Source organism: Sus scrofa, chromosome 3, assembly GCF_000003025.6.
Source record: "Sus scrofa isolate TJ Tabasco breed Duroc chromosome 3, Sscrofa11.1, whole genome shotgun sequence".
NCBI classification, from domain to species: domain Eukaryota; kingdom Metazoa; phylum Chordata; class Mammalia; order Artiodactyla; family Suidae; genus Sus; species Sus scrofa.
The window spans coordinates 16,904,446-16,916,506 of NC_010445.4; the positions used below are offsets into that span (position 1 = coordinate 16,904,446).

General features: G+C 45.7%; 1 protein-coding gene and 1 long non-coding RNA gene across 2 annotated transcripts in view; one reads left to right on the forward strand and one right to left on the reverse strand.

The window, feature by feature from the left end:
- On the forward strand, positions 3,478-6,798 carry LOC110259900. The gene is made up of 2 exons (XR_002342343.1): positions 3,478-3,950; positions 5,798-6,798. It is a non-coding gene; the product is annotated as an uncharacterized LOC110259900 (long non-coding RNA).
- The window catches only part of NIPSNAP2 (nipsnap homolog 2), a 31,179-nt gene continuing 25,261 nt past the window's right edge, over positions 6,144-12,061 (reverse strand). The window contains exons 9-10 of the mRNA XM_021086363.1: positions 8,873-8,956; positions 6,144-7,300 (exon numbers count right to left, since the gene is read on the reverse strand). Coding sequence (XP_020942022.1) covers positions 7,236-7,300; positions 8,873-8,956 — 149 coding nt within the window. The 3' untranslated portion in view covers positions 6,144-7,235. The remainder of the gene's footprint in view (positions 7,301-8,872; positions 8,957-12,061) is intronic.

The following is a 12,061-nucleotide window of genomic DNA, read 5'->3' on the forward strand; positions in this document are numbered from 1 at the left end:
AACAAGCCTCGGCCGGGAGGTGACAGGCCTGCAGAGCCTGCCCTCCGCTGGGCAGTGGCCTCAACAGGCAGTGCGTACTGACTTTGGCTCAGAGGAGTCTGAGCTGCTGAGAAATTGCAATTCCCACAGAGAATCTTTTATAGCAGCCACGCAACCCTTCCTCTGGCCCTTGGCTGCCCCGCTGTCAGCCAGCTGCCCAGGAGCAGCAGGCACAGTCCCTGCTTTGTCGTGTCAGAGGGGTGAGTTTGAAACATCGGAGAACTGTGCTAACCTCTTTCATGCTTGTCTAATTCCGGACTCACTGGCAACAGCTACAGCATGGCTCTCCCGGGAGCTCTGTACATGGTGACACCAGGACAGGAATCAGAAAGCAGTGCCAGTGTCATGTGGCTTCCTACCCTTGTGACACCATCTTTGATTCTGATTGAGCATTTGCTTATGTCAACCACAAAATTGATGTGATTTCCACAGCATTCTTTTTTTTATATGTCTATACATAATATACATCACTATTTATATATGTAATTATATATATACTTCTAGAGGCATTAGCATGTAGTATTTCAGAGAGTTCTGTTGTCAGACTGCCAACCTTTTTTTTTTTTTTTTTGCTTTTTAGGGCCACACCTGTGGCATATGGAGGTTCCCAGGCTAGGGGTCTAATCGGGGCTACAGCTGCCGGCCTACACCACAGTCACAGCCATGCCAGATCTGAGCCACATCTGGGACCTACACCGCAGCTTGTGGCAACACCAGATCCTTAACCCACTGAGCGAGGCCAGGGATGGAACCCGCCACCTCATGGTTCCTAGTTGGATTCATTTCCCCTGCGCCATGATGGGAACTCCCTCCACAGCATTCTTTATCCATGCATTACCAGACTGTTCACAATTTACCGGGGCCAGGAGAACCCACCCTAAGCTGTGATCCTAAGTGTTAACATATATTAATACAGTAGATGAAATTTTACTTCCTAGGAAGGAAGACAAATTGGGCAAGAACTGCTAAAGTGATCATTTGATAAATAAGCTTAATGATAGAATGTTCCTGTCAAAAAGTCACCACGTGACCTCCATGTGGCTAAATTAATGGTCTATTTTCAGCCCTCATCCAACCCAGCCTCGAAGGAGCATTTGGCACCGGTGCTCTCATGCTTGCTGGACTTTCTCCACTGGGTTTTCATGAAAAAAATCCCACGTCCTTGAGTTTCCTCTTATTTCCTTGGTGGCTTCTCACTCTCCTTCTTGGTCCTTTTCTCTGTCTTAAACTCACTTCCCACTGACTTTCTTATTTTTGAAAAATTTTCCTTGAGTATAGCTGATTTACAGTGTGGTGTTAATTTCTGCTGTAGGGCAAAGTGATTCAGTTTATATATAAATATATATATATTTATTCTTTTCCATTATGGTTTATGGTTCCATTATGGTTTCTCACAGGATATTGAATATGGTTCCCTGTGCTGTTCAGTAGGACCTTGTTGTGTATCCATGCTCTATAGAGACTAGTCTGCATCTGTTTCATAGATAGGATAGACGTGTTCACTTGCATCTTTTTTTTTTTTTTTTTTTTTAACAGCTGCACATTTGTAGCATATGGAGGTTCCTGGGCTAGGGGTCAAATCTGAGCTGCAGCTGTCAGCCTACACTACAGCCACAGCAACGTGGGCTCCAGCCCACATCTGTGACAACTTGTGGCAACACTGGATCCTTAACCCACTAAGCGAGGCCAGGATTGAACTGGCATCCTCATGGAGACTATGTTGGAGTCTTAACTGGATGAGCCACAACAGGAACTCCATTTGTGTCATATTTTAGATTCCACATATAAGTGATATCATATGGTATTTGTCTTTCTCTGACTTACCTTGCTTAGTACAACAATCTCAAGGTCCATCCATGTTGCTGCAAATGGTATTATTTCATTCTTTTTTATGGCTGAGTAATATTCCATTGGATATATGTACTATGTCTTCTTTATCCATTCATCTGTCGATGGACATTTAAGTTGTTTCCATGGCTTAGTTGTTGTGAATATGCTGCTATGAACACGGGATGCATGTTATCTTACTGAATTACAGTTTGCTCTGGATATATACCCAAGAGTGGAATTGTTGGATTGTATATGGCAACTCTATTTTTAGTTGAGGAAACTCCATACTGTTTTCCATGGCGGCTGCCCCAGTTTACATTCCAACAGTGTAGGAGGGTTCCTTTTTCTCCACACCCTCTCCAGTATTTGTAGGTTTTTTAAATTTGTGGACTGACCATTCTGACCAGTGTGCGCGGTAGTTTCACACTGTAGTTTTGATTTGCATTTCTCAATAATTAGAATGCTGAGCATCTTTTCATGTGCCTATTGGCCATCTGTCTATCTAATTTGGAGAAATGTCTATTTAGGTCTTCTCCCCATTTTTCTACTGAGTTGTTTGCTTTTGTTATTGAGTTGTATTTGCATATTTTGGAAATGAATCCTTGTCGGTTGCATTATTTGCAAATATTTTCTCCCAGTCCATAGATCGTCTTTTTATTTGTGGTTTCCTTTGTTATGCAAAAGCTTATACATTTGATTAGGTCTCATTTGCTTATTTTTGCTTTTATTTCTGTTGCCTTGGGAGACTGACCTAAGAAAACATTGCTATGATTTATGTCAGAGAATGTTTTGCTCTCCCCATGGACTTAAATTCTACACACAGACAATAGTATCCCAGGCCAGACTGTGCTCCTGAATTTCAGACTCCTATACCCAACTGCCTCCCTGGCATCTCCACCTGGCTATGTGCATAGACATCTCAAACTCAACATGAGCAAAGTGAAATTCCTGATCTTCCCCCCCCCGCAAAATTTGTTCCACCTCCAGCCTTCCCCATCCTTCCACTTACTGAGGCCAAAGATGTAAGTCACTTTTCCATTTTTCCCTTTCATTCACACTCACTTGTCCAGGAAGGTATCGTGGCTGGGTTGTCAGACTATATTTAGAATCTGACCATTCTCCCTGCTTCCACGGGTATCCCTAGTCCAGGCCATCATTTAAAATGTAAGTCAGGAGTTCCCGTCACGGCTCAGTGGTTAATGAATCTATCATCCATGAGGACGCAGGTTCAATCCCTGGCCTTGCTCAGTGGCTTAAGGATCCTGCATTGCTGTGGCTGTGGTGTCGGCTGGCAGCTACAGCTCTGATTTGACCCCTAGCCTGGGAACCTCCATATGCTGTGGGTGCAGCCCTAAAAAGCAAAAACAAAAACAAAAAACCTAAGTCAGGTCATGCCCTTCCTTGGCTCAAAACCTTCCAGCGGAGGAGTTCCCACTGTGGCTTAGTGGGTTAAGAACATAGTCTCCATGAGGATGTGGGTTGGATCCCTGGCCTCACTCAGTGAGCTAACAATCTGGTGTTGCCGTGAGCTGTGGTGTAGGTGGCAGACGCGACTCAGATCTGGTGTTGCTGTGGCTGTGGTGTAGGCCAGAAGCTGCAGCTCTGATCTGACCCCTAGTCTGGGAACTGCCATATGCTGCAGGTGTGGCCTTAAAAAAAAAAAACAAAAAAACCTTTCTTCCAGTGGATCCCATCTCACTTAAAGGCCAAGGTCATTCCAGCGGCTTCCAGCCCTCACTGCTCCAGCTCTGTGACCCCTGTGACCTCTTCTCCCACCAGGCTCTCGGTCTCCTGTTCCCGCCCCGGTGGTCTCCACCGGCTCTGGTGCACAGCAGGCACGGGCCTGCTGCGGGGCTGTGCTGTCTCCACCCTGCAGCACAGAGGGAGTTCTCCCCAAACACTGGCTAACTTCCTCACCTCCAATTTTTTTCTTAAATCTTAAGCTTCTCGGGGAGGCCAGCTTTGATCAGACATGTACCATTACGTACTGCCTGCCCCTCCAGCCCACCCTCAAGAGTCCCGATCTTCATTACCCTGTTCTGCCTTCTTGCTACGGCACTGACCAACCTCTGCCATTCCAGGTAACTTACAATGTCTTACCTTTTATTATTATTTTTTGTTTCTAACAGGGTTTATTCACAGTGCCACATTTTGTTCTTGCATATACTGCCCTTATCTCATTGAGTTTTTTCATTTAATCGTAATGCAGTGTGACAGTGTTTTTTATTTTAATTTTTATTAATCTTAATTGCCCATCTCCTCTTGCTGGACTGTAAGTTTCACGAGGGCAGGGATCATGTTTTGTTCATGATGTTATTCCAAGTGCCTGGTGCTTGGCACAGTGTTTGTGGAACTGAATGAAGCCTGACATCCCCTGTGGGGCTTTTTTGCTGCCTTGGGAAAGCTAATGACTTAGCACAGAAATTCCTCAGGACTCCTGGAGTAGGGCGCATTCTGAAAGAAGTCCATTTTAGAGAGTCCGATATATTGCTCTCTGCTTTTCTGAACGGAGAGATCCTTTAAGAAAGCAAGACGAAAAGAGAGCAGCAGACTATTTCTAAAAGAAAATATTCTTGCATATCCCGTTTGGCACGTGCACACTCCGGTTCCCGCCAGACACAGAATGGCCAGTGGACGGGATGCTGGCTGGACGAAGCAGTCTGAGGAATCTCTTGAGCCCAGTTATGAAGGTTAATTTTATGTGTCAACTTGACTGGCCTAGGGGACGCCTGGAGAGCTGGTAAATCTTTATTTCTGGGCGTGTCTGTGAGGGTTTTTCTGGGAGAGATTAGCATCTGGTTCAACGGACTGAGTGCAATGCACTGCCGTCCAGTACGGGTGGGTATCACCCCAGCTGTGGTGGGGTGAAAGGAACAAAAAGGTCAGTGAAGGGCGAACTCACTCTCTTCTGGAGCTGGGTCGTCCACCTTTTGCTCTGATAGTGGCGTTTCTTGTTCATGGGCCTTTGACCTTGGACCTGAAGTCACACCATCAGCTCCTCGTGATTCTCAGGCCTTTGGACTTGGACAGAATCATTGGGTTTCTTGGTTCTCCAGTTGGCAGACAGCCAACTATGGCACTTCTTGGCTTCCACAATGGCATGAGCCAATTCTCTTAAAGGTATCTGTATCTCTTTCTTTTTTTGTCTTTATAAGGCTGCGCCAGTGACATAGGGAGGTTCCCAGGCTAGGGGCTGAATCGGAGCTGTAGCTGCTGGCCTACACCACAGCTCACGGCAATGCTGGATCCTTAACCCACGGAGGCAGGCCAGGGATTGAACCTGTGTCCTCGTGGATACTAGTCAGATTCGTTTCCGCTGTGCCACCACGGCAACTCCTTAAACATATCTATATCTAGATAGCCTGTTGCTTGTTTCTCCGGAGAATGCTGATACACCAGTGAATGACAGAAGATTCCTGACTTCTGCAGGGTTTATTTCATTTACAAGTCCATACAATTTTGTAAGTGAAACTTCTCTCTGTTCCCAGCAGTTTTTTTCAGTTTTGAATAGCTAAATTACCTTTACTAGTAATGCTAATTCTACCATTCTTCTTTAAGTAAAAAAAAAAAAAAAAAAAAAAACTGCTTTAGAAAGCAGTTTCACTTAAAGTGTTCTTTTAGGAGTTCCCACTGTAGCACAGTGGGCTAAGGATCTGGCATTGTTTCTGCAACAGCGCAGGTTTGATCCCCAGCCTGGCGTAGTGGGTTAAAGATCCAGTATTGCTGCATATGTGGCGCAGGATGTAACTGCAGCTCAGGTTCGATCCCAGGCCCAGGAACTTGCATATGTCTCAGGTGCAGCCAAGGAAAGTAGTTCATTCATTCTGCAGACATGCTCTGAGCATCTAATGAGTGGAACGGCTGGTGCTAAGCTGCAGGTTCTATGCTGGAACTCACTGTACCCTCTCTCTCCTCCTGCCTCCCAAAGAGTCAGTTACAGAAATTCAGAACTGAAGGGGCCTTAAAGTCTGCTGCGTTCAACCTCCTCATTTTAGAGATGAAAGCACTCAACCCCAAAGCAGCTACGTTCCCCATCGGGGAGCAGAGCCTGTTCCTCCCCTGGCAGCCCAGCCCCCACACGCTGTGACAGCCGCCCTGGTTCACAAGCTTCCGTTCCCCACGACACCTTCCAAATGGCCAGGAGGAGCGGCCGACGAGCTCGTGTCGTTCGTACTCTGTACACTCGCTTCTGCCCACTGAACCAGGACAGGCTATTTTTCAAGAGTGACAGGGTCCTTCTCAGCACTGGTTCATTTAAGAAGATTGCAAACGTGTGATATGTGAAAATTTAGAGGATTTTATTGATTTTTATATATTCTTGCAGAAAACCATTCACATGGAAAAGCTTGACATTTGCTAGGAGAATTAGTCACACCTGAACATCAGTTCTTTGATCCGGGGGTCAGACGTCAGTTTTCATTTCAACAGGACTTTCACATGATCACAGTCACGAAATTGGCACACGCTATTAAAAACTCAGTCAGAGCAAGACAAAGGAGGCAGTTTTATGCCAGTTTCAATTCAACATGCACCACCCCTCATACATGATCTGGCAAGTATCTGCTGTGAGCCAAAATATTAACCAGAGAATGGCTGAGGTCACAAATGATTGTTTACAAAATAAAACCTCTTTTTCTAGGGCTACCTACCGTGTTATAGAAAAATAGTCCAAATAAAAATTAGTGCCATTCAAGGTGTACATGTCAAAGTCACATGTGATACACAGGTTCAAGCCATTTTCCCCCTCATATAAAGACATTACCATAGACGAGGTGGATTAAATGTACCCGGGGAACGACCACCAGCTTAGTGATGACACACTGTCTACTATGCTGACGTTAAAAAGGAGAGAAATAAAACATTTTCAGGTACTGGGTGCACTCAGATTTTGTTCCTAATCTGAGACTCAGGAAAAAAATGCTACAGAAACATGACAAAATTTATATTTCTTCCTGATACAAGAAAATTTGTCTAAAAAATCTGCAGTTATAAAACAGATTTGCTTTTTATAAAGAAATGACTTAACGTTTTCCCATGGTTATCCGGATTGTCAGTTGGAGGTGATTCAAATTTTAATTTGGGCCCTCTTCCGGGGGGCGGGGGGTGGGGGGCGGCTTGGGATTATAAGGTATCGCTGAGAAACACGGGCGGTTTCCGAGGACTGCAGCGCAGTTACAATCAGCCACACGGCAATAGTCTCCTTTCTTGTGATCGTTATGTAAATTTTAAAGAAAAGAGGTCTCTTACAAGCTATGTACAGCAGTTTACGCTTCAGTGTTGCTTGTTCACTTGATGTACAGTTCAAATTAATTTATGACACGTACTTGTCACATCACTGAATGTAGGCACATCTAAATCCCAGAGCTTTACTGGAGGGGTGAGGTCTTCTGTGGGATCATGATTCTGGATTCCATCTCCTGAATAAGCGGGACTGAAAACAAGGATCCGGGTTATTGGGCTTGACCTCTCCTGAGCAGACTGAAGCAGACAGACATTAACAGGCTGCTGCAGATGTTGAGAAGCTGTGCTGCTGGAAATCGGAAGAGGGTCCTGGAATAGTCAGGACCCGCCTCGGGTAGAAATAAACAAGCTGATGATAACCAGCCTAGGTTACTACAATTCAAACACATTCTGTCGGGAGATGTGTTTCGTTTGCAGGAAATTAGGAAAGTCCCTGTTGTGAGAAAAACGGTGCTTTTTCACAAGCCTCTCTGAACGGCAATAAAATGTACATAAAATCAAACAGTTTGACTGTATTCTGTATAAAGGAACAAGTACACTGCACCTGGAAAAACTGGAAACCTCCTTGCTGAGTAAAGCACATCTTTGGGAACTAATGAGACTGTAAGAATACAGAGCAGAGCCATGTACACTTTGTGATTTTTTTTGAACTAAAAGACAAGATAATAGTCATTTTTCAGAACAGACAGCTCTTTGATTTTCTTGGTAGGATGTGGGCGTAAATGTACCTGACATGCAACGTGGGTGGTACTTACTACCTGCACGGGCGTCACAGGGTGGTACTCAGCCGGGCTGTTTTCTTTTAAAAAACGAACAACTAGGATTTCATCGTATATACGTATGTGGGTACACATGCATGTGTAGTGTACACGTATATGCACAGGCACATACACGTACAAATGGAAAGTCTAAATATCTAATTTTCTTTTTTGCTTTTTAGGGCCACACCCGAGGCATATGGAGGTTCCCAGGCTAGGGGTCGAATCAGAGCCGTAGCCATTGCCCTTCGCCACAGCCATGCAGATCCAAGCCACATCTGTGACCTACACCACAGCTCACAGCAACACTGGATCCCCAAACCACTGATCAAGGCCAGGGATCGAACCTGCGTCCTCATGGATACCAGTCAGATTCGTTTCCACTGAGCCAAGATGGGAACTCCCATCAAATTAATTTTCAAAGTTACTTTTAATTGTTGTACTAAATTGTAATGTTTTGGGGGATGGACGATTTTTACGAGAAAGAGAAAGCTTAAAAAATTTGTAAATTTTTTAGAGAATATAGAAATGTACAAAAGTAATGATGTAAAATTTACAAAATACAAGTATCTGAACACTGTATCGGATAACATATATACTTGAAAGCATGAAGATTCTATTAAAAAAAGTCATGTACTAGCATCCATGAGGACATGGGTTCGATCCCTGGCTCAGTGGGTTAAGGATCTGCAATTGCCGTGAGCTATGGTGTAGGTTGCAGACACAGCTTGGATCCCGTGTTCCTATGGCTGTGCTATAGGCTGGTGGCTACAGCTCTGATTCGACCCCTAGCCTGGGAACCTCCATATGCCACAGGAGCAGCCATAAAAAGACAAAAAAAAAAAAAAAAAAAGAAAGAAAAAGTCACGCAACCAAAGAAAAATACATTTCTCTATCCTAGAGCAACATACTATTTAAAAAAATACACATTAGTTTCAGGGTGAAAGAACATTAAAACAATGAGATGAGAGGAATGAAATGTTTTAAGCCTATTAAAATATTACCTGTGTAATAGACCAGTTCTTCCCAGCCGTGTTTATGCCATGCTGCATTCCGGATATCTTCTCTGGTCTGAAGATCCTTGTAAGCTTAAAAATAGCCACATAGGAGAATTAAGACTTAAACCGAACTGGAGTTCCCGTCACAGCTCAGTGGTTAACGAACACAACTACAATCTATGAAGACGAGGGTTTGATCCCTGGCACTGTTCAGTGGGTTAAGGATCTGGCTTTGCTGTGGCTGTGGTGTAGGCCAGCAGCTTCAGCTCCGATTCAGCCCCTGGCCTGGGAACCTCCATGTGCTGTGGGTATGGCCCTAAAAAGCCAAAAGCCAAAAAAAAAACAAAAACAAAAAAACTTAAACTGGTACAGGGCTGAGTGTGGGCTGGTTCCAGGACCCACTGGGAATACCCAAAGCGACAGAGGCTCAAGTCCCACAGTCGGGCCTCTGTGCCCCTGGTTCTGCACCTTCGGATTCAGCCAACTGTGGACTGGGTGGTACTGTGTGTACTTACTGAAAAAGATCCGTGTATCCACGCAGTTCAAACCTGGGCTGTTCAAGGGTCACCTGCATGTGCAGTGAGTGTTGATTCTGTGGCTCATCTAGTTTTCTCAAAGGGCCTGCACATCCACCTCGACTCGTGCTGGGGTGACGTCTCAATAAGCCTAAGTCCACAATGCATTCACTGTGCCTCGGCTCTTGGAACATCCCAGCTCAGCCTTTCGACCTTAAAGGTGCTCAGAACTTGGTACCGACAGTTGGGCAAAATCACCTGACACGGGAAGTTCCTGTTGTGGCTCAGCAATAAGGAGGCTGACGAGGATTCATGAGGATGCGGGTTCAATCCCTGGCCTCCATCAGTGGGTTAAGGATCCAGGGTTGCGATGAGCTGTGGTGTAGGCTGGCACTTACAGCTCCCATTCTGCCCCTATCTTGGGAACTTCCATATGCCTCGGGTGCGGCCCTAAAAAGCAAAAAAAGTCTGACACAAAACTCATTTAATCAGTGGGGATAGCTCGTGTAATTTACGGAATATGGTATTGAAAGTGAAAAGTGGAACGTTCGGAAGTGTATCGTGGTTCAGTCCTGTGATCGCCTGGCTGACTGGGAGCTGTGGCTGCCCCTGCCTGGGCACCACGAGAGCATGTGTCGACAGCCCCGGGAAACAGTAAAATGCAAAACTCGAAGTATAGTTTCTGCTGAATGTGGATCACTTTTGGATCGTCATAAAGCTGAAAAATTGTACGTTGAACCACCATAAATCGGGGACCATCAACCCTTGGGGGATTTAGTACTAAGTTGCTGTGTTCCTCTGAGCAAAATTTATTAGACCTTGTGGGGGACACAAAAGAATCTGCTCACATCTTACAGTCAGGTGCATCCAAGACACACCTTTACAAACCACGTGACCTTCCCCAGTTAACATGTTGATCCATAACCAGGAACTGTCAGATGACAGAGAAGCCATGTTAGACTCCATTCTGCTCAGCATTTAGGAAGCACTACGGTGATTTGGGTGAGATGCTGTTCAATGCAGTGGAAAACAGACTCCACGGTGAGAATGGAGCCGCCTGGAAGCTGGGATCTAACCGAGTGGGTCTTAAGGCTGAAAAGGACATTTCATCATCGACATGCAGGGATGGGAGAGAAGGCCTCCAGCGGGCGGGAAGAGCAGGCGCAAAGGGTCAGAGTCCTTGGCGTGCAATGCAGATAGCACTCATCTGGGTGCCTTGGTTTTGGGTTGCCAACCTGGGCAAGACCCTTCCAACCCCAGACCAGGGAAATGCCTCTTAGGCATCTCGACACAGTGTCGGATGAGACGAAAAGATCACCCAGGGCTCCCTCGTCAGTTCGAGTTTCTGTTTGGGGGCTTCCTTCTCCCTGTGGGAAGACCTAACCTTGTAGGCCTGGCAATTTGACCATCTAAGGACAAAATTCACCTCTACTAGTAATGGATGTACATTTATTACATGAAATTTTTTTTTTTTTTTTTTGGTCTTTTTGCCATTTTCTTGGGCCGCTCCCACGGCATATGGAGGTTCCCAGGCCGGGGTCTAATAGGAGCTGTAGCCGCCAGCCTACGCCAGAGCCACAGCAACGGGGGATCCGAGCTGTGTCTGCGACCTACACCACAGCTCACGGCAACGCCGGATCCTCAACCCACTGGGCAAGGCCAGGGATTGAACCCGAAACCTCATGGTTCCTAGTCAGATTCGTTAACCACTGAGCCACGATGGGAACTCCTATTACATGAAATTTTGAAGATGCTGAAAAACAGAAGCAAAAAGAAATCTTTACCTCTTACCACTGGAGGAAAACAGTTAACATTCATGTGACAGATGGCAGTGTCCTCATCAGGGTCATGTGCAGTTAGTGCACATGAGCTGATGCCCCCTTGCAGGGCACACAGGTTGGAGGGGCCTGTGTTCTTTTAAAAATTTCTTAATTAAAAAAATTTGGTGGGGGGGTAGAATATATCTAACAAAATTTACTAATCCCCCCTTTTTTTCAGGGCAGCACCCATGGCATATGGAAGTTCCCGGGCTGGGGATCAAATCGGAGCTGTAGCCGCCACAGCCATAGCAACACCAGATCTGAGCCGCATCTGCAACTTACACCACGGCTCATGGCAATGCCAGATCCTTAACCCACTGAGCGACGCCAGGGATCGAACCGCATCCTCACAGAGACAGCATTAGGTCCTTAATCTGCTGAGGCACAATAGGAACTCCCTATTTTTATTATTATTATTTTTATTTATTTATTTATTTTTTTGTCTTTTTGCTATTTCTTTGGGCCGCTCCCGCGGCACATGGAGGTTCCCAGGCTAGAGGTCTAATTGGAGCTGTAGCCACTGGCCTACGCCAGAGCCACAGCAACGCGGGATCGGAGCCGCATCTGCAACCTACACCACAGCTCACGGCAACGCCAGATCCTTAACCCACTGAGCAAGGGCAGGGACCGAACCCGCAACCTCATGGTTCCTAGTCGGATTCTTTAACCACTGCGCCATGACAGGAACTCCTATTTTTATTATTTTTAGATGTATAATCAGTGGCATTAAGTCCATTCACACTGTGCCACCCTCATTCCTAGCCATCTCTAAAGCTTTTTCATCATCCCAAATTAAAGCTTTGGCAGTTCCTGGTCGGGTGCAGCTACAGCTCTGATTCGATCCCTGACCTGGGAACTTC